The sequence below is a fragment of the Lacerta agilis genome, chromosome 1 (assembly GCF_009819535.1).
Source record: "Lacerta agilis isolate rLacAgi1 chromosome 1, rLacAgi1.pri, whole genome shotgun sequence".
NCBI classification, from domain to species: Eukaryota; Metazoa; Chordata; class Lepidosauria; order Squamata; family Lacertidae; genus Lacerta; species Lacerta agilis.
In genome coordinates, this window is record NC_046312.1 from 14778416 (window position 1) to 14801734 (window position 23319).

Below are 23319 nucleotides of genomic sequence, written 5' to 3' on the forward strand. Positions count from 1 at the left end.
ATTATGTATTTTGTGCTTTTTGTATTGCAATTTTATGCTGTGATCTGATGATGATTACTCTCCCCATCTATTATGGCTACAGATTACTAGAATTGCTAAAGGAACAAAACAAAAAGGACTTTGTTCTACCCAACAAGAGTGTGCTGTAAACACCCACCCACCCTAATATTTATAAGTTGAACAAAATCTGATTCCCTAAGGTCCATGAATAATAATAGCTTAAGGGTCCCGGGACCCTAAAGAAGCCAGATTATTCTCCACCAGGGCCAGGGCCTTTTCAGTGATGGCTCCGATCTGATGGAATGCTCTGTCCCACGAGACTAGGGCCCTGCAGGACTTGATCTCCTTCCACAGGGCCTGTAAGACAGAGCTATTCCACCTGGCCTTTAATTTAGCCTGATCCTTCATTCCATTTTTCCCTTCCCTTTTTCTATGAAGAAACCCTTCTGGGACCCCACATTGAAACTCTTCCCAGGTTTCCTTGCTGGCCCTAGCAGGACTAACTTGGCCAGTTAGCCCTGGCGATGCTACATTTATGTTGTCTTTCATGCTGTTTTTAAGCTGGTTTTTTGTTTTGTTTTTTAAAAAGACGTTTTTAATCAATGTTGTATATTTGTTGTTGTAACGGACCAACCCTGAGCCTGGGTGTGAGCAGGTGCCCAGCACTCGAACACCCACTCTAGATGACTGGCAGCTCAATCGCAGAGGCGGATCTTTTCTACCTTTTAAAAGGGAGAGAATGACAGTTGGGCGGTTGTTGTGGGTCAGGGAATGAGGGTGAGAGGGTGAGCGGGTTGGAGGTTAGGCTTAGGTTAGGAAAGGAAAGCTTTTATTCCTGTTTAATGTTGTAACCAAGCTTACGTGCCTAATAGAAAAACATTGTAACCGCATTCTACCTTAACATCCTTGATATTTAAGTTACCTCAATAAACATATTTTGTGTTTCAACGTTCGTGGACTCTGGCAGTGCGTCAGTACCTCTAGAGGTGTGGTTGAGGGGAAAAGCACCAAAGGTTTCCTGTGGAAGAGGGAACGGGTGGCTTATTTTCCTGGCACACAGAGGACTGGGCAGGGAAGCCAAAGGTGCCACGCAGTTGCCAGAAGGAAAGGCAAGCTGCAGTAGTTTGGGAACCCAGGGCGGGAGATCCCAAGGTGGCAGGAGTTTCATTTTAAGAACGTGGAGCACTGAGGTACCCCGAGGACATCTCTCATAACATCACTTTAGGATTCATTTTAGTCGTCGGTGAAACCTAGGGAGAGACACAGTCAGGGGAAATGTTTTACAGTGTGAGGGCTCTTGGTGGGAAACGAAGGGTTCCTCACAGTTGTTAGCCGCCCTGAGCCCGGTTTTTAAATCGGGAGGGGCGGGGTATTATTATTATTATTATTAATAATAATAATAATAATAATAATTGTTATTATTATTGATTTATATGGTAAAAGTATAGAAATACCACTGTGCTGAATGAAAACAAAGAGACAATGGATTTACTTCTGGGATGCTTAAATGCCGAAGCAGAGAACAGACTTTTTCCTCAAACCTTCTCACAGAGCAAAAGGGCATTCTGACAGCTTGTTTGTATACTGTGAGAAGTCCAGAGCAGAACAGGCTATGTTTTGATAAACAACTGTTCCATATTTTAATAGCTCCCTGGCCTGTCATTTTGCTGACCGCTGATCTCGGCTCAGCAAACAGAAAAACAGGATGGTAAACAGCCGATCTGCTTTCACATGAGAGGGGTCGGCAGCCATCCCACAAGCTGCGGAGAGAACACGATGAAAGGAACATGTGCACATTTATCAGTTATAAGCCGGCATTTAAAGCCAAGGCTCAGATTCACAAGGAGAGGTAAGGTCTAGTTACTCAAATCGCCGGCAAAAATCCAAGAAAGGCGATGTTATTTTAAGCGACAGATTTATGATCCGTATCAACCCTGACAGAAGTCGTGTTGCCCTAGAATTTTGGAGTGTTACACAAGCGGAGCAGCTGAAGACGAAAATTCAGCCACTTGCAGGCAAATTTCATGACTCACGAGTTCTGAGGAACAGCAAATTATTCTGTCTGGCTGAAGGATCAGGCTGTCCTACCCTCACTGATGGCAGAGGCTGTATTCTGAGAGCAGGGTTGTACCTGAAGCCACTGGCAGTTCCCTCGCTGCGAGAAGTGAGGTTACAGGGAACCAGGCAGAGGGCCTTCTCGGTAGTGGCACCTGCCCTGTGGAACGCCCTCCCAGCCATAGCTGTCAACCTTTCCCCCTTTTTGCGGGAAATTCCCTTATTATAGCATTGGGAAACAGCAGGGAGGGTTGACAGCTATGTATATAGCAGTGGGGAACAGCAGGGAGGGTTGATAGGTATGCTCTCAGCAGATGTCAAGGCAATAAATAACTATTTTACTTTTAAAAGACAACTGAAGGCGGCCCTGTTTAGGGAAGTTTTTAATGCTTGATGCTGTACTGTTTTTAATATTCGGTTGAAAGCCACCTAGAGTGGCTGGGGAAACCCAGCCAGATGGGTGGGGTATAAATAAATAATAATAATAATAATAATAATAATAATAATTATTATTATTATTATTATTATGAAAGCCTTGGCAACACCCCTCTCCCACCCTCCCTGCCTGCTCTGTGCCATCCCTTCTTTTGCCCATGGCTGTGAACATGATGTAACGTAACCTCCTAGGTCAAGTCAGTGAGATGCAGCCCAAATGACATTTAACTGGGGTTCTGCAAAGCTTTCTGAATAACTTGCTAAGAAGACACTCGCCTGCTAACACCTGTTGGCCGAAAGCTAGATTTGAGCTGGGTTTTGGGGGCGTTAGGCGATATGAAGTTGCATTTTTTTTTTTTTACATTTTCTTGTACCCATTAGGCCTAATGAACTGGAATTCTCCCGGATGCTATTACGTAACCAAGAGATTACTCCTCTGGAAGGTTGGGGGCGGGGAATAGCCCGAATTCTTTGCTCTTTGAGATCAACTGCATTAGGCTTGCACTGCTGATGTTTGGCGAGAAAGGAAGGATTTCCAGTTTTTTGGGGGTGGGGTGGGGGGGATATCAAGACAGGAGAAGAAACCAGGTTAGAAAAGATTATTGGTATCGTGTTCACCTCCAGCTATAAAAGTCCAGTTTCCCTCCATTAAAGGCTACCCCACAGTCTACTTCAAAAACAGATGCAGGAATTCAGCTAGGATCTGTGCTGGAAACACCGAATGGTGCTCTGACCATTCACGCCAGTGTTCATTCTGGTATCTCTGGTATCTTCTACTAAGTATTACCAAGTCTATGACAGCCTTAAGTCCATAGCGGAGTCTTCCCTCCTGCCCTACAGCATTACCAGATCTGAAAATCTTCACTTGCCGCCACTGAACAATCAGGATCTTTTCATGTCAGAAGGCCTAAAGATTAGTGGCAGAATTAAAAACAAGATCAACATCGTGACGGGATATATTAAAATGTAGCTTATTCAGTTGACAACCAAGTCCAGTATGTACAAAACACAAATCCTATTTTGTCAGTGCCGTAATACATTCATTCCTAATTTCTTCATCGTATGTTTCTGTCTGACGTATTCCTGAGAAGAGTGACATGAAATAATCTTCTAAGTGTCTAATGAAGATGATAAAGTCGGTAGACAAAAGAAACTGGCACTGGTAGATTCTGGCACAGGATTCCTGGATATTCCCCCGTTTCGCCCGAAGGGGCTTCACCAGCTGTGCGTAGTTCGGTACTATATATAACAGCTACATGGAACTTATTTGTAATAGGTTCTCAGTTGAAGTAAAATACAAGAGAAGATGAAGAAATTAGAAATGAATGTATTACGGCACTGACAAAATAGGACATTTTAATATATTATGTCACGATGTTGATTTTGACGCTATGAGAAGCTGTATCTAATTTTTGAGAAGTAGTTTCTAGTAAGTAAATTTGCAATTGTTATCATACAGCCTATTACGTTTACGTGTTTTTTTTCAATTGGATTTGCGTAATATAGGCTTTCTGATGGTTTTGAATTAAACACAAAGCAACTTGTTTTTCCTACCTGGATTGGTGGCTCAATCATGATCCATGCAGGCAGCATCAAACTTGGGTTCAGCGGCTGTGTCCCAACCCGGAAGTAGATTCCGCCACCGCTGTCACAGGCCCAGATGTGCTGTTTGCCACATGCCAAACTTTTAAGTTTCACAGCACCTAATTGAAAAAAAGAGGGGAAGAGGGGCGCCCAGTCACTCAACCAGCCATCTTCAGTTCTGATTTATGACGCTAGTTAGGGTCGAACTACAAAGCTACTCTTTGTTTCCCCCTTCATTTCCCCCTAAATCAGCTTCAGGAGGAAGGGAGTCAGAACGTGGAGACAGCAGTGCAAGGGGAGGGGGGAGGGTTTCGACACCCCTTCCCCCATGCTGCCGTTGCAATAAAAAAAATCAGAGTCTCTCATGGACACTTAAGACTGCAAAGAAAAACGATGGGCGGCGAACTATCTTTCCTTAGAGGTTCTTTTTAAACAGAGGTTGCATGGCCACCTGTCATGCATGATCTAGTTGAGATTTCTGCACTGCAGCGGGTTGGACTACATGACCCTTGGGGTCCCTTCCAACTCTACAGATTACCTCTCACCGGATGTATGTGAGAATATGGACCCTCTCAGCAGAAAATCCAGGCTTGAACTGCATGGCTGACATCTTGCGCACCATCCAGGAAACGGACAGAACGAGTTGGACTTGTGATTGTAAGATTTCAGACTTGTGACCCTTGCGCAGATGTTAGACCCACGCATTGACTTTTGCAGATTCTGAGTGCAGGACAGGCATGAAGGATCCACTGCCTCCCTCGCCCCCCGCCCCATGTGTAGCCACTACTTGGGAAAATTCACCTGAGCTGAATCATTTGCACAAGAGAATACCATGTCTGCCGTAAGGAGGGCAAAGAACATTTCACTATGTTAGCAATGCAAAACAAATATGCGAGCTGACTGGTGGTAGGTGCAATGTGAGATGTTGATTCTGTTTGTTTAGCAAGTCACTGAAGTTGGTTTGCGGGATAGCTCACCTGCTACAGCATGAGACTCTTATTTCCAGGGTCACGGGACCGAGCCCCACACTGGGCCAAAAGATGTTCCTGCATTGCAGGAGATTGAACTAGATGACTTGTGTTCCCTTCCAACTCTACAATTCTACGAAGTGCCTTAGGATAACAGGACACAATGTAGTCCACAAACCACTGACATTTAAAACGATGATTTTCAGAGAGGGACAGGTGGGGGCTGGGGCGGGACACTTCATGCAATGCGATTGGTCTAAACTAGAGACTCAACTTTTCACATGACCTCGAGTGAACTCTCCCAGGGAGCCAGTCGTGCTTACGGACCAGGTCTATAAATACACGTTAGCGCTTAACATTCCAGATGTTACTAGCAAACAGTGGCTGCCGAACTATGGAACAAGAATTTCAGAGCTGGCCCTGCTTTCATTTCTAGTATGCAACGCAAGCAAGGAGCGATTTCTCCAAAAACGATTGTGCCGCCGACGGTGCCATTTTTATTTCCAGCCGTACGGCAGCATCGTAACTTTGCCGCTTCCCCGAGGACTGAAATAGAAAAGTGTAAAGCTGCGAAGCGACTCTCTCAGGTCATTAGGCAGTCATCCATCAACAAGAGCACTTGTTCCTAGAAACTTCAGCTATGTTATTTACACTGAAAAAGGCACTTCAAGGAAAAGGGGGGGGGGGAGGAAAGAACCTACGGTTTATAAACCAAGGTCAACCTTATCATGTCTAGTGTTTCTATATTTTGTAGCAGAAACACCTGGATGGGGGAGAAATAACACACACTGACAGCAACAGACAGCAATGCACTTATGCAGCACACAAGTAGCATCTGGGCAACATGCAGTGGCAGAGCAAGAGGAGTACGGGAGATGCAGGCCGCCCTGGGTGACAAAATGACAAAAATATGAGTTTAAAAAAATAAATAATACAACAGGGCTCACGAAACCTTTTAGTTCAGTCAACAAACGTAACAAAACATGGCTGGCACTGGGTGCCACACTGCGGGGCCCGGCACTTACCGCAGGACCTGCAGCGTGCCCGAGCCACGCGTCTCTCCTGGGAGTGACGTGGTGGCTTGGGCGCCTGCAGGCTCCGTGCTACCTGAAGCGGCAGTGTGGGACTTGCACCTGCCCTCTGCCTCTCCCTCAGCCGCCCTACAGCTAGGGGGAGGCGGTGGAGAGGCTCCATGGGGCTACGCCGGTGGCAACATGTCCCAACTTTAAAAAACAAACACATCCCCGCATCCCCAAGTGAATTGCACTGAGTAACAGAATGTTCTGAGCTGTGGCTGGGAGACATCCCATTACCACATATAGCAGGGGTTGGCAACCTGTGGCCCATGGGGGTCATTTAAATGGCCCATGAGCTGCCAGCTCGGTAAGTCCCTGTGTGCTGCACTAAACCGGCACAGCGCAAAGCAGGGACTCGCTTCTGCGGCACGGGAAATCGTACCTGCGAAGACACAGACGCCGGAAATTGCATCTGCGCAGACGCGATCTGGCCCACTGAGCGATCTTCTGAACTGTCTGATGTCTGAACTGAGGCTCATGCCTAAGGTCCCTCCTTGCTAACCATGAGCTGTAGGCAAGGACAAACTTAGACTACAACTTGATGTTTGGTGAACTTGCTAAGCCAAACCCGTGAGTTTCTCTCTCTTGAGTGCAAAAATGGAATCTGTGCTCTTCTCCTCAAAATGGTCATGGCAGAATGCAGGTATATCCCTAATGCAATTGTGGCTTTTAAAAAAAGGCCTTTGCACCACAGGTGTGTGGCAGAAAAGAAAGAAAATATAAACTGAATTAAGTATTAGGTCTGTAGGCAGAGAAAGAAAGGATTCACTGTGGGGAAAACCTATCAGGGGGGAGGGGAATATGTATCTGCATTGTTGCTCTTGTGGTATTCAAAAGAACTCAGCTCACTTCCTTCATGTACAGAACAAAGATAAAATCTCTCTGGTTGAGGGAAATGGCACTAGCTCTGTCCTGAGTTTGCAGTCTAGAAACTCCTGCACAAATGGGAGAAGCCCACATGCACGTCAAAGAAATACACAACAGAGAAAATTGGGGGGGGGGCAATGTCCCAAGGTTCCCTAGAGGTTGAAAGGGATACCAATATGCTAAGTGATAAAATGACGAAATGACGATTTAAAGTGGCTTTATTCGAAATGGGTTAAAACAACCAGGGTGTTGAGCATCTGAATTCTCCTAGCTTATTCTCACATAGTTTCTTCTTGAATTCTATCTTTATTTCAGCACGGTTACATAAGACCTGCCCGGCTCAAAATAGCCGTGGGGTGGGGAAGAGAGTCATCAGCCTAATTCTGCTGCTCCTCTGGGTCTGACATTCAGCAGCGCTATTTAAAATAAAGTCTCGTTACTCCTCCCAGCACAGGCATATTGGGTCACGGTGGCTTTGGACCTCAGCGGTTCAGCTGTTGGTTTTGATCTAGCTAAGCACAAGGGCTCTATGAACAAGGGGTCACATATCACCTGCTCTGCATCGCTGGGCGCTTACTTTACATATGCAGCGCAATCTGATATCCAATTGCGCACTTCTTATGCAACGTTTTCGGCTTGTTTTCCTTTTCCACCTTGGCGTTTTTCTCCTTTCTCCAAAGCTGATGCTAATTGCTCACCCAGAGAGACAAATCTTTCTGCTTGCTAGCACACTGTCAAAGTCAATCTTGCTTCATTTTGGGAACTCCGGGATATGACAGGGCAGCTCTGATCACGTCAAATGCTATGCCTCAGAAATCTGCGCAAGAGACGTTTCAGGACCTATCGGTATGCTATTTTAAGCCTCTTATTAGCTAATGCCATTTCATCAGGTGTTACTTGCCTTGAGTTTGATTTCCAGGGTGCACATTTAAAGTAGACGACTTTTTTGTTTTCTTTTTTAAAAAAAGATAAGCTCATCCAGGTTTCCCTTTAATATACCACAAGCATGCAAGATATTGGTGGGCAGGACACCTTCATATGGGAAGAAACCCTTTCCAGTTTTATCACAGCTGGAGAAGTGGGACAGAGCCACAGGGAAGTGGCAGACATCCTGATCCTCTGTGGGCCATGATAGCATTAATTCTTGATCTACCTTCCATCTGCAGGGGAGGGGAGGGGAACCTCTGGCCTTCCATATACTGTTGCAACTACCAACCATCATCAGCTCCAGGCAGCATGGCCAAAGTTCAGGGATGATGTGAGGATCACTGGTTCCCTGTCGCTCCTGTGGGATGTCCACACAAGGACGCTCCCAAACAGCACATCACACCTTGCTCCGATGGCACCTTTATTCCGCTTTCTTGAAAATCTGGATCATCTTTCAGCAAAAACCAGTCAAGTCAAATTGGCCATGCAGCTCTCTGTCCTACCCTTTCTCTCTGAGATTAAGATGGCAAATAATTCTACGAAGCCAAGCTACCAGAATGTGTCTATGTTTAATGCTTTATCTATAGGTTTCACGGGTCAGAGCAACTTTGTGTTCAAATACTCACCAGGTGTGCAGAGGAAACGCTCCCCCGTCAGTCTGTGTTTAAGTCGGGAAATTTGTATGTGACGAACGAGCTCACAGAGAGTCTTACCTAACTGAGCAAGATCCAGTCTGGTCCAGTGCATCCCAGTCGGGCAATTTGGTGAGAGTGTCCTTATGAAGACCCGTCCCAGGTGGTCCAGGCTCCATATGGCATCCTGGCAGGCTGAATAGTATTCTATTTCGTCATCAGGGGGTAGCTGAACAGTCGAAGGATGAAACTGCGGGTTTTGGTCGCTGACGCAAAAGAGATCCTTGCTGCTTTGGCACAACCAGAGAAAGCTTCCTGGGGGAGGGACAACACTTTCATGGTTAAATCTGCTTTTCCAGAAGCCTTCGCCGTTACAAAACCATTCAGTGTCTAAGTATCAGTATTCAAACCTAGATTGAATATAGTAAATAATTACTATTATTATTATTACTATTTCTACTGTGCGCTCAACAAACTTTGCATACATAAACCGCTTCAAGGTTTTCCCCCCACAGTCAAGCAGTATATAAATTTTACAGTATCTTGGCAAAACAGCCAGCATTATCCCCATAATGCAGATGGGAAGACTGAGGCTGAAAGATAGCTGCTTAATAAAGTAAGAGTCCTGCTGGATCATTCCAAAGGCCCATCCAAGTTCAGGAAGCCAAGAAGCAGACATAAAGAAATGCCCTTTTGCTACTGTACTGCTGCTCCCCAGTAACTGGTACTCAGAGACATGCCGCTTTTGACGGTAATGTTGAGCTACTACAGCTAGTAACCACTGGCAGCCTTATCCTCCATGAATTTGTCCAATCTCCTTTCGAAGCCATCCAAGTTCATGGCTATCACTGCATCTTGGGGAAGGGAGCTCCACATTTTAAATATGTGCTTGCTTCATTTCATGCTATATTTTTTACACAAGATCATTTACTGGAGGAGAGGTTTTTTTTATGTCTGGCAAATCAAGACACACAATGAGTTTTCCGGAGTTGCTCAGGGAGCTAATGCTACCTGAAGGAGCGTCTCCACCCCCATCGTGCACTGAGGTCCAGCTCCGAGGGCCTTCTGGCGGCTCCCTCCCTGCGAGAAGTGACGTTACAGGGAACCGGGCAGAGGGCCTTCTCGGTAGCGGCACCCGCACTGTGGAACGCCCTCCATCAAGGAAACAAACTTTTAGAAGACATCTGAAAGCAGTCCTGTTTAGGGAAGCTTTTAATGTTTGATCTTGTTTCGTGTTTTTAATATTCTGTTGGGAGACGCTCAGAATGGCTGGGGAAACCCAGCCAGATGGGCGGGAAATGAAATGATAATAATAATGCTTTGCATGCAGGAGATTCCTGGCATCTCCAGGCCAAGCACAGACCGCTGCCTGGAACTCAGTGGAGAGGGTCACTGCCATGCACTGTGACAATAGTGGGCTTGATTGTCTGATTCAGTAGAAGACAACTTCCTATGCTGCTTAATCAGCCAGGAACTCTTGGCATATTAGCACTGCCTTCAAACAATCCTAACCACTGGCTGAAATGATTTAGGATGGGGAAGAAGTGCCTCTCCACTGACGGTTTAATAATGGCAGTACCTCTTTGTCCCCCCACCCTATGCATCTGCGGCAGAAGCCCCTGCAACATTTGCAGAAAACTCTTTGGGTATTTTGGCCAGCAATAGTCAGCGTTAATTTCTGAAGCAATGCATTCTGGGCCTGGGGGTGGAGGCAACCTTGGATCCAAAAACTCTTTTGTTCCCCCGAGTGAACCCGCAATTAGGCTCACTACCTCTGCCAGCTTGGAGCCGCTGGGAATAATCTCACCACCGCTCCGTTGGTTTCAATAATGGGAGTGATGGAATTAAACACATGCTAATCATCAGGGCTGAAGGGAAAACACCCACACCACATACAGTACAAAAGAGCTCCTGCCCTGGCTGGTGCAAGCCAGCGAGGTTTTGGAAAGTGGTGGAACATCCCTCCTGCCCTACCCCGCTCAGGATTACTCCATCACACGACCAAAAGAACTGTTACAGGGCAGACAAGGCACCAGCTTAACCACCAAAGGAACACGAGAATGTGAAAATCAAAAGATGCAGACAATTAATACCGTGTGTCTGTCTCAGTGTGTGAAAGCGGACCACACACTTTTAATCCTTCATTTTTGTTAATTGTTTGTGAACCTTAAATCTTAACTCCCCACGTTAATGATTATTTATGGGACTGGCTAGGGTGACCTGTGCTCTTTTTCCTACTTGTGCCGCAGTGCAGAGCAAAGGCTAAGCCATGGGCTTAGAAGCCATTGTTCAGGTCTGCCCTTCCTTTCTGTCCAGTCAGTGGTGGAGGAAGCCGATCGGGCGCCTGGGGCGGTGTATGTGCCCGGCGCCCAGGGGCAGGACACTCCGTGGGGCCTCTGAGGAGTCTGCCTGCCTCCTCCCACTCAGCCACCCTACAGCTGAGAGGGAGGCGGTAGGTTGACCGTTTGGAGCAGAGGGGAGGCGGCGGGCGTCCAAGCCACTGCGTTACTCCCAGGAGTGCCGCCCAGCATTTTGTCACACACACCCCTCAGTGGTGACCCCTGGGACGACCCGCCCCCACCGCACCCCCCTTCCTCCACTCCTGTGTCCAGTACACATTAATGCCCTTAGAAAAACCTGCCGGTGTCAATGGATGGAGTATACTGATGCAAAGAGCTTGTTATCTTTTGCCGGTGTGTCAGAAAAAGAAGAATAAATTTGCAAGGCAGCCACGGGGCAGGTGTTACCTTCTTTTGCTGGAGCTGCGGAAGCCAACGCAAACGCCCATTTCGTGGCCGAAGCAGTGCCGCGAGGCACGACGTTATTCCAGTAAGTACCTGGAGAAGGAAAGAGGAATAGTCTTAGCATGAAAACAGCCAGCTTTCTCCCAAACTCTTCTGGTGCTCCTGAGATTCCTGCTTAAAGTTTTTATTCTATACACCATGGAATTCTCATCTTAGGCCCTTCCCTCCAAGTGAGGTGCAAGAGCGGGCCTTCTCAGTGATGGCCCCGTTTGTGGAATGCTCTTTGAGGCACACTTGGCATCATCATCACTATCTGTTTTTAGGTGCCAGGCAGAAACATCTTTATTTGCTTTTGTAAGTTGCTCTGAGTTCATCTTTCCGGGGGGGAAAGTGACTAATATTATTTGTCATATTATTATTAGTCAATATTATTATTTGTAATAATATTCATCATGACCATCATCATCTATGCATTCATCTCTCTCAGACAATGAAAGCTGCTGAGAATATGGAGTAGAGTTTCCACTCACAGTGATGTTTCCAAAAATATGTATTACTCAGAATACGGTGTTAAATGATCTGCTTTTACTTTTGCCCACTTTGGAATGGCAGAATTGCCAAAGAAGTTGACCACCGTTTCTCACAGAACTTTAGTGTGGGAAGGGACACTGAAGGGGCTCTAGTCAAACTCCCTGCAATGCAGGAATCTTTCGCCCAATGTGGGGCTCGAACCCACGACCCTGAGTCTCACGCTCTACCGACTGAGCTATCCCATTAATAATAATAATAATAATATTTATTATTTGTACCCCGCCCATCTGGCTGGATTTCCCCAGCCACTCTGGGCGGCTTCCAACAGAAATCAAATACAAAAATATCAAACATTAAAAACTTCCCTAAAAAGGGCTGCCTTCAGGTTTTTTCTGAATGTCAGGTAGTTGTTTATTTCCCTGACCTGTGATGGGAGGGCGTTCCACAGGGCGGGCGCCACTACCGAGAAGGCCCTCTGCCTGGTTCCCTGTAATTTTGCTTCTCGCAGTGAGGGAACCAACAGAAGGCCCTCGGCGCTGGATCTCAGTGTCCGGGCTGAATGATGGGGGTGGAGACGCTCCTTCAGGTATACAGGACCGAGGCCGTTTAGGGCTTTAAAGGTCAGCACCAACACTTTGAATTGTGCTCGGAAACGTACTGGGAGCCAATGCAGATCTCTCAGGACCGGTGTTATGTGGTCCCAGCGGCCACTCCCAGTCACCAGTCTAGCTGCCGCATTTTGGATTAATTGCAGTTTCCGGGTCACCTTCAAAGGTAGCCCCACATAGAGCGCATTGCAGTAGTCCAAGCGGGAGATAACCAGAGCATGCACCACCTTGGTGAGACAGTCCGCGGGCAGGTAGGGTCTCAGCCTGCGTACCAGGTGGAGCTGGTAGACAGCTGCCCTGGATACAGAATTAACCTGCGCTTCCATGGACAGCTGTGAGTCCAAAATGACTCCCAGGCTGCGCACCTGGTCCTTCAGGGGCACAGTTACCCCATTCAGGACCAGGGAATCCTCCACACCTGCCCTCCTCCTGTCCCCCAAAAACAGTACTTCTGTCTTGTCAGGATTCAACCTCAATCTGTTAGCCGCCATCCATCCTCCAACCGCCTCCAGGCACTCACACAGGACCTTCACGGCCTTCACTGGTTCTGATTTGAAAGAGAGGTAGAGCTGGGTATCATCTGCATACTGATGAACACCCAGCCCAAACCCCCTGATGATCTCTCCCAGCGGCTTCATATAGATATTAAAAAGCATGGGGGAGAGGACAGAACCCTGAGGCACCCCACAAGTGAGAGCCCAGGGGTCTGAACACTCATCCCCCACCACCACTTTCTGAACACGGCCCAGGAGGAAGGAGCGGAACCACTGTATAACAGTGCCTCCAGCTCCCAACCCCTCTAGCCGGTCTAGAAGGATGTTATGGTCGATGATTACAACTCAAGTACATGCTGGCATGGGAAGTTCAGGGAATCTTCTATTTCTAAGTAGTTGGCATGAGTGAAGACACACTGTTGCGCTGCTAAATGTGGGCAAACCGCCTGGCTTTGTCTTTTGCGAACAAAAGCCAGCAACGAAAAGCGCGCCTACCTACGAGGTTTCCCTTCGCTACGTGAAACTCGTTCTTCCCCGACGAGATCCAGACGCCGCCGCTGCTGACGGCGAGAAGACTCGGCTGACACTGAAGCGGCTGTGGCCAGAAAGCCGTGCGGAGTTTGTCTGCCACCTTCTCGACGGGGGCCTGGGCTACTGTGGCAACTGTCTGGGTTGCCTGGATTATGGTCTGGAAAAGGCTGCTCTGGTCAAACACCACGTAATCCGTAATGCTTACCTGGGGAGGAAATACACGAAAAGGACCAGGTCAGCGAAAGATTAAAGTTAAGACTGGGAAACCCACTTTAATAGGCAAAATCCCAACATATTATCAATGAGGTTTGTGAGTTTCTCTGATTTCAAGAGGAGAAAAATCCACATTTGAAATCAGCGGGACTTTTAAGTGCTTCACTTTGTCTGCATTGTGTCCAACAGAAACACAGGAAGCTGCCCACCTAGTGTTCTTCAACACAGTGGTACCTTGGGTTAAGAACTTAATTCGTTCTGGAGGTCTGTTCTTAGCCTGAAACCGTTCTTAACCTGAGGTACCACTTTAGCTAACGGGGCCTCCCGCCGCCGCGCAATTTCTGTTCTCATCCTGAGGTAAAGTTCTTAACCCGAGGTACTATTTCTGGGTTAGTGGAGTCTGTAACCTGAGGTACCACTGTATTGGGTTCCTAGATGTTGGTGGACTACAACTCCCAACATCCCTGTCCCACTGGGCTCAGCTGGCCGTGGAATATGGGAGTGCTAGTCCAAGAACATCTGGGGACCCAGGTTGAAGAACGCTGGTCTACACTGACTGGTAACGGCTCTCCAGGGTTTCAGGCGGGGGTCTCTCCCAGCCCTATCTGGAAATGCAGGGAATTGAGCCAGGGACCTTCTACGTGCAAAGCATATGATGTGCAATTGAGTTACTGCCCTTCCTGAATATTTGCAGTTATTCTGGCTACTGGCAACAACAAATAGTGAGGACGGGCAGGAGGCAGTTTGTGTGATACAGCACTGAATTCTGCTTGCCTCGCTCTTGAAGCTGTTTTTTAGTTTTTGCTTCGGAGCCAGAGAGGCGACAAAGAAATAAGCACTATAGATCTCCGATCTGGAGTGCTGTTAATCAAAAAATTAGGTGGCTCTGAAATATCCCAGCAGAATGATGTGTAGATTGATGAAAACTGCAAAGAGGCACCTCAATTCTTTTGGAAGGGTTGGTTGTTGCATCAAAGGCAAGCAGCCTAAGCTGTTCCTTTTGAGAAAGTATGTGCAAAAACGGAGGGGGGGGAGCAGCAGAAAATCCTACATCTGACAAGAAAATCCAAGTAACAGGGCTGATATTTTGCAAAGGGGAAACAGTAACATTCGTCTCACTCCTCAGCTGGAGATTAGTGAAGGTTTGAGAGAACACTGCGACTAGCAAAGGGAAGGAGCTGAGATACCTCACTTAGCAAGATAAATGTGAGTTTAGTTCTCTATCTTTATTTTCTCCTCAGTGGCTCTAATGGGAACAGGACCAGATAGACTCCTTTATCTTGCGTTTGGGAACTAACCTATAAGAGAATTCATATATAAAGCCATGTCTGTTGGCAGTTTCACACTACAATTCCTGCAAAAACAACTTTAGCGGTCATGGCTTTCACCCCCGAGAATCCTGGGGAACTGTAGTTTGTTAAGGGAGCCAAGAATTGCGAGGAGACCCTTAAAAATGCAGTTCCCAGGGCTGATCGGATTTTTTTTTTAATTTGACTCAATTTCTGTAGTATTTCAATTTTCCAACAACCAGGTTGAGCAGCTGAACAATAACCACCTTAAAAATGAGCAAACGTTACAATCGCTATCGTCACATCAAAAGCACGACAGCATATAAGTAACACAGAAAACAAATTTGTCATCTAAGTAATAAGAGTTCTATACAAACTCGCAGTGAGTCAAAAATATCAGAAGTGGCTGCTGAACATTAGCCCTGTGCCAGGTGAGACACCTTCTCTGGGACGGGGCTTCTCACCCAGGATGCTTTGGGGGAAGCCATGAATAAGAGTTCTTTATATGTATTGTGTGGTTGTGACCTTACTGTGAACACCAGGCTCCTGGAGAGCAGACAGAGGCTGCTGCTTCTCCTTCTCCAGTCCTGCTGCTGCTGCTGCTGCGGTGTGCTAAGCCATGGTTTGGCTTAACGCAGGGATGTCCAAATTCCAATAGGTTGCAATCCACCATCCAGTATCAAAATCTGGCAGTGATCTACCACACTCTCGCACTGTCATTCTTCAACTTAAACATATTATATTTGGCTGGGGAAACCCAGCCAGATGGGCAGGTTATAAATAATAAATTATGATGATGATAATAAAAATAATAACAAATTATTATCCCCACACACACACCAGCCCCCTCCCAGGTGCACATGGTAAGACAATACGCCCCAAAATGTCGGGCTGGCCAGCTGAGTGGGCATCGGGCAAAGCAGGGTGATTGAGACGAAGATCCATCGCATGATCTACGAGTCAATCATGATCGATGCGTTGGACATACATGGCTTAGTGTGTCATCTCAACCCAGGCTTGCGGTTTGTCTCCTGCAAACAAACCATGAGCTGTAAATCGAGAACAAACCATGGTTACACCTCGTGACTTGTCTGCAGTGGGGCGTGCCAAGAGCATGGGTCTGAACGACTGGCTAAGCCAAACTATGGTTCAACAAACAGCACTGTGACAGGAGGGGGGAGCAGCAGGACTGGAGGAGGATCAAAGTGTCCACGATCTCTTCCCATGCTTGGCTTAAGTGTTACATGCAAACCGGATCAGCATCTGATCAGTAGTGGCTCTCCAAGGTGTCATGGAAAGGCTTTTCTCAGATCCGAGATCCTTTAGGTTGGATTGCATCGGGGACCTGACATGTGCAAAGTATGTATTTTGCCCTCTGCATTTACTGAAAGTAGAAGAAGGAATGCCTACTTGCCACCAGTGGTTATCATCCCCTTGTGGTTTCTTTGAAACAACACCCGTTCTGAACCAGAGATTGCCATGGATGTCTAAAACCCATATGGTCTGCTGGTCTCCAAGAGTCACACACACTGGCTCTAGAGCTTGCATTTCACTGCAAAAATGAACAAAAGTCACAACACAGTTACACACAACTGTTTCCACCCACCCCAAATATACAGCCCGTACCACGCCCTGCCAACTTTTCTGATTTACTTATTTACAGCTCTGTGAATTGAAGTTAAAACGGTTCAGTAGAATGCTATTGTTTTAGCCTTGCACACAACTCTCTCTCTATATATATGGCTCAGGTTGCAGCATATTGTGTGGGTTGTGAGATCGCAGGAACTGTCAAGGCTATCTGTTGGAACCGTGGATCCGAGGGAAGGTATTCAGAGGAGATCGTATTAAGGAGTTGGAAAATTTCCAGACTTCCAGATGGTTAGGAGGGGTGTGGGGTAAAGGAGGAAAGTATAAAGGGAATGGATAAAAAAGGCTGACCACGGATTTCCAAAACAAGAGGGAAAACGATGTTTATGAAATAGAAGAAATATATAGATTTTTGTTAAGATAAGATTTATTAATAGATGTATTGGAATCAGAGGATATATTGGCTTCAGTAGTAGAGGTTAAGTAAAGAGAGGATATAAGAGGTTGTGTAGGTAATACGATGTTTAGCTTGTTAGAATAAGATATGAAATTTGAGTATGGATGTAAGATTTAGTTTAAGTGTGTGAAATAAGATTTTACAATGTTACAAAGTTACTGAAAGAAGATTAGAAATGAACGCAGAAGAGAGGACGAGAGGAAGTCCATTAATTAAGTTTAGAAATAAGATTAAAATAGTTAAATCGGTGTGTTCCTGTTGTAGGGGTATTGTCAGGTAATGTATTTGTCTTTCTTTGTTTGTATTTTCTATTGTAGTTTGTATGTATCCTTGTAGTATGTGTGTATTTGGTTTTGGTTTGTTATTTGTATAAATACCAATAAATTTTTCATTTTTTTTTAAAAAAAGGAAAATTTCCAGACTTCTTCAGAACTCGGAGAACTCTTATCAGTTGCAGGACTTTGCAAGCAACTGAACAGTACGCTGGAGTTGGCCTTGGAAAGACACTCTGCTAAATGGCTGTTTTCTGTGGTGAGCTTAATCGCTCAGCTGAGCTTCCGCAGTGCATACACCCAACACCTCAAAACACACAGCCCTGCGCCTAAGAGGGTAAATCAAATAATCTTTTAGTACTCATTGGAACATGACCACGTAAATGCACAGCTGTTATCAAACTGTGCAATATTAAATGCCAGCTGATACAACTTCCTCGTGCTGCTTCCACAAACGGGCTGCTTTTCACCCTCTTGCACAGTTTCAGGACAGAGCGCAATGTAACGCGAGGTCAATGAAACCTACTGCCCCGATTAGGAAACTGGCCTTCTCGCATGATGCAATATTCTCGCATGATGCAGTAAACCCAAACTAAGGTGTTGCAAGATCAAGGGAAATCTATTACAGAACATACCTGCTGATTAAACACTGCTTACCTGATGACATCGCATTTCCACTGCTCCCCTTCAGGGCAGAAGCTGCTTACCCCCTCGCGGTACAGAAGCGCACGATGCTCAGTTAATGCCCAGACAACATTATTTCTGGCTGTAACCTGCGAGAGCGGATAGGGACAGTCCACTTTTACTGCTCTGGCACAGGGACGATCCACACTCAGGCCTTCAAGTAAAATAGAGTAGAAATAAATTGCATTAACTCACTTTTTATGCTCACGGTGCTCACCTTCGGGGTTCATAAATTATCTTCCTTTGGTTATCATGGCCATGCTTTAAGCTCACAGTATGCTCTCTTAGCACATTCCTTTCTGGGCACGGCCTGTGGTGTTTCCTTCCTGGTCAGAAATTACTGCTCTTATCAATTTCATTCTGAAAAAAGCCTTGATACCTGTGGATGTTCACACACTCTTAAATCATATTCCTGTGGGCAACGAAAGTAGGTTCTGCAAGCCTAAGAGGCTTCTGCTGTAAAACGTCTATCGCCCAGTGGTCTGAAGATCTCACACTTTTTACATATGAATTCATGACTCACAATCACCCATTTCATTTAGATACATCTTTAGACATTTGGACTTCCTATATTAATGTATGCATTTAAATCAGGACTGATGGAATAGTCTTACTGTTAATGCCAGCAGGCAATGAGGTTTTTAAATAAATAAATACTGATCTGTTTGCTTCTCCCTTACTTATTTGCTTGTGTGACATTTACCAATTAATTTTTTTTAAAAAAAAAACCTGTATTTATCTGCGTCCTCCAATAACACTGCTTTCAATAACTTGAGTCATGATGGGCCTTGGCAAGGGGAGGGTTGTGAAGGAGGATGGGAAATGGCAGGAAAAATGTCTGCTTTACTTTGTCACAACCTTGAGAAGTTTCCAAAGAACCAGAGGGTTCTCCCAAAATGCACTTTTTTGGGGGTGGGGTGGGGGTGGGAGGGGGAAACACCACCACCCTAGAAGAAGCAAAAACAGCAAGTAACTGAGGTACCTGTCTGCAGGTACAGATCGCCGTTTGTTCGGATAATCCAGGCGGTGTCATCACTCAAAGATACAAACGCTGTCTCAGGCAAAGCTTCGTACCAGTGGCGTTTCCCTTTAATAGTCACTTTTCCACAGGCAAAGGCTTTATTGGTTTTGTACTCAACCTTCCAGAGAAGAGTCCCTGAGGAAGGAGCCTCACATTAGTCAGATGAATCATGTTTAGCGCAAGGGAACACCTCTGGACCTTCTTAGGCGCTCCAATTTTATTCGTTAGCTACAGTCATTTTAAAGCTTGAAACACCTACTTTCGCAGAATACACACACACACACACACACACACACACACACACACACAGTGGTACCTCGGTTTAAGAACAGCCCTGTTTACGATCTATTCGGTATATGAACTCCGCAAAACTGGAAGTAGTGTTCCGGTTAGCGAGCTTTACCTCAGTCTACAAACGGAAGCCGAACGGTGGAAGGGCACTGGCGGCAGGAGGCCTCATTAGGGAAAGCGCGCCCCGGTTTCAGAACGGCTTCGGTTTAAGCACGGACTTTCGGAACGGATTAAGTTTGTAAACCGAGGTACCACTGTATATATACAGGACCCCTGAATGGTTAAGTCCAGTCAAAAGTGAGTATGTGGTTGTGGTGCTCATCTCGCTTTCACGCCGAGGGAGCTGGCGTTTGTTCACAGACAGCTTTCCGGGTCATGTGGCCATCATGACTAAGCCGCTTCTGGCGCAACGGAACACCGTGACGGAAACCAGAGCGCACAGAAATGCTGCTTACTTTCCTGCTGCAGCGGTACCTATTTATCTACTCACACTGGCATGCTTTCGAACTGCTAGGTGGGCAGGAACTGGGACAGAGCAACGAGAGGCTCAGTGGTTTAGGCCACAGCACCACCCGCATCCCCTACACACACACACACACACACACACACACACACACACACAAACAAAGTCACACTGTTCAGAAGACTAGTCACAAGGAAGATGCAGAAGCCAGGAGACAAGAAATCCAAAAACACAACTTAACAGACGAGAAAAAGGGAACCAAAGTTTAAAAATAATATTTGGAAATGTCTTGCCTGTGAATAAAGCTTCACTTCCTAGCAAAAGGTAGGATGACAAAACCCGGAGATTTTATCCTTTAAGGTATTCCCTTAATGGAGGTATAGGGAACCTGTGGCTGGACTACAACACACAACATCCCATAATCAAATCCACAACGTAAGCAACATCTGAATAAAGTAAGCAAGTACAAGGCTTGTACTACGGTATTTATTTATCCACGTGGCTTCTTCTTCTTCTTTTTACCCAAATAGAAAATGCTTAAGTTTATATATAGGGAAATTATGCACAGAACACCATCAACTTATCTGGCTCTCGCGTATTTAAGATGGGTGTGTTTCATACAGAACAGAATATAAAGAGCAGAGAGCTTCCATGAGTTTAAAGCTTCTGTTTGTCAATCACACAATCGATGACGTCGCCTATTTAATCTTTCCATTTAAATTATTTGTAAAAGGGTGAGCCCAGCTCTTAGAATCATGTTGTGCTTTCCACCAAATCAACTGCCAAGTTAGAGCACGGTGCACAACTTCCAAGCAGTTTTGCAACACAGCTGTGCGACGGGAGCTAAGGGCTAGCTGGATGTCGCAATGTGCTGAGGTTGAGTTCCTTCAGAGATCACCGCAATGACACACCGGCAAAAAGCACTTTTATGGACAGCACAGCCACAGAAGTTGCTTGCAAGGTTTGTCTTTAAGCAGGGCCCAAAGGCTGTAGCTCACAGCTACTGAAGAACGTGCATGTACAACTCTGGGTCTTGTGTTGCTGGAATAATTTCATTACCCACCCTGCGGATGCAAAATGTTTTGCTGGAAATGTCCCCCAAAAGTCTTAAACCCATTAGAAGGCACACTGCTTTTATTACTTTGACCATTATCGTATTATTTTACAATTGTTTGAGGTGCACTAGGTTTTTATTTGAACTGAGAGCTGCCTGGTAAGCCCTGGAAAAAAACAAACAAGCCAGCATTGTCCCCTGTAGTATTATACTGCATGCTGCTAAAATGTTGAACAGAATTGTCACAGAAAATCAGGCACAGCTTAAGGAGCAGGTATGAGAGTCAGAACATACAAACAGGAGAACTCATAAAACAGTTTTTCGAGACTACACTTCAGGCTGGGTGTGCATGGAGGGGGCTTGTCCGAATGTTCTCCCCCACCTCGCAAAAATCATCCCTCCACAAAAGAGTACTAGTCTGTCAGGGGAAGGTTATATTTCAACCCAACAGGTTTCTTATCGCCGAAACATGTAACCTAACCAGCCCATTTTCAGCCTATGGTGGAACAGTTCAGGGAAGCTTGACTGCTTTTCTACAACAGGCATGTCCAACTCCCAGGAGACTGCGATCTACTCCCAGTATAGAAAAACTGGCAGAGATCTACCCTTTGTCATTGCCCAGAGTTGTTGAACTTTTTTTAGGAGGGGAGTGCCCAGACTTGTTGAGCTTTTTTGGGGGACGACCACACAGAGTTTTTTTTAAGCTTTCTCCCCGCAACTTTTTGTACACAATGAGGATCCCACGATCTACCAGAAGCAGCCGGTGATCTGCCGGTAGGTCGCGATCTACTGGTTGGACACCCCTGTTCCACAACATGCAACCAGATGCCTTCAGCCTATTGTTCTCTGTACTAACGCAACAGACAATTAACCCCAGCTCCAAACTTAATTCTGGACTCAAAGAAGTATGCACCAGGAGTGCGCTGGTTCTGCTACCAAGATTTGTAAATTGCTCATAATCCTTTCAAAGGTCACGCGTGGACCTTGTCTGCGATAGGAATGACCTCTGTGTATAAGAAAAGGCAAACAAAGTTTAATCTAAGAGAGGGCAGCTGCAACGAGGCTTTTGCAGCTGAGTTGAGGAAGCCTTTTCCCCCTCCAAAAAAAAACCAAGTACAGAAGGCAAAATGATGATGAGGACAATGCCAGGTTACCAACCTGAAGGAGAGACTGCCACCTGCTGGACATTATCTTCAAACTTCTGCCAGCGCAGACCAGCACTAGGTAAAGCACTGCAGTACAGGCCGCCTTTGTAGTCCAGGCACCAAATGTATTTTTCAGAGACAACCAGGCTCAGTATTCCATAGCCAGGACCTGCGTAGCCCATCCAGCTTTCTGCAAACTAAAGACTGGAGAGTTAGAATGGGGTGAGGTATCTTTATATCGGTGCGAGAAATCGGACAAATTTCGACATCACAAAAATGGTGTGTGTGTGTGTGTGCGCGCATTCTTTGAATCTTCTTGAAATGCTCCATTAAAGAAAAGGAGGATTATTTGATTTCTGCAAGACAGACATTAAGTAACGCTTAGCAGTCTCCAGAAATTTATTTAGTTATACCCAATGTGAGTTTTCTCAGCTCTATCACCCACCCTGCTAACTGTTTTGATAGTTATGGCGCGATATCTAGAGAGCTTCACAGCCAGGAAAACGCCATTAATTCCTAGACACTGGAATGATGGCTCCAAGATGTGAATCGACAAGTACGATTCTCATGCTGACCAGAGGCAGGTAAAAGTCTGATAGGGTATGGATGCTCTGTGCTGAAGTTTCAAGAATAAATTGGCTTGGTGTAATAAATTTTAAGTTGCCAGAAATAAAGGGGTGATCACTCTTTGCTACACTGCAACCGTCTTCTCCCTCATACCAATCCAGTGTCCTAGGGCTCTCTTTCTACTTCCATACAGCAAACAAAAGCATATTTGCAGTTTCTAGTTGTTGGAACCTGTTTGCTTGTTTGTTTGTTTTTAAATGCAGCTTCTGGATAAACAGTATTCTGGAAAGTCAGCTTGTGGGCATTGGCTTGTGGGTGACTGGCCCCCAATATCCTAAAAACTGTGCTTCATTTTAAAGATGTAATAAAATAGGGACTGGATTGAGAGGAAACAAACGTGGAGTGCAATATGGGCTTTCCTGCTTCTCGGCTCCCCCCCCCAACCCAAATCCACTTGTGGGGATTGCAGGGAACACTGTGGTTTGGAGGGCTGCAGCAGAAGTGAGGGAAATCAATAGGGAAATGGCTGGTGGGGCCGCAAGGAGCTTCCACTCACGTCAGGGAGCCTCTAGGGCAGGGGTCGGCAAACTTACCAGGCCTCGGGCCGGTTCCTCCAGCGCCGATCGCACGGCAGGCCAGAGGGCGGGGGAGCGCACGCCCATACGCGTGCACACACACTATTTCTGGGTTGGCGGAGCACCGGAAATAGCTTGTGCGCGTGCACACGGGCCTCCTCAGACCCACAAGTGCGCCGGAAATGAGGCTTGCGCATGCGCACAAGATATTTCGGGCGCTCCACCGACCCAGAAGTGGGCAGCCACGAT

General features: G+C 46.2%; 1 protein-coding gene across 2 annotated transcripts in view; it reads right to left on the reverse strand.

The window, feature by feature from the left end:
• TECPR2 (tectonin beta-propeller repeat containing 2) overlaps nt 1–23319 on the reverse strand; it is a 55214-nt gene that overhangs the window by 12114 nt on the left and 19781 nt on the right. For both annotated transcript variants that reach the window (XM_033139337.1, XM_033139346.1), the window contains 8 exons: nt 21942–22125; nt 18937–19110; nt 17928–18108; nt 16365–16506; nt 13417–13657; nt 11292–11381; nt 8626–8859; nt 4045–4193 (listed from right to left, as the gene is read on the reverse strand). In XM_033139337.1, the coding sequence (XP_032995228.1) occupies nt 4045–4193; nt 8626–8859; nt 11292–11381; nt 13417–13657; nt 16365–16506; nt 17928–18108; nt 18937–19110; nt 21942–22125 (1395 nt within the window). The remainder of the gene's footprint in view (nt 1–4044; nt 4194–8625; nt 8860–11291; nt 11382–13416; nt 13658–16364; nt 16507–17927; nt 18109–18936; nt 19111–21941; nt 22126–23319) is intronic.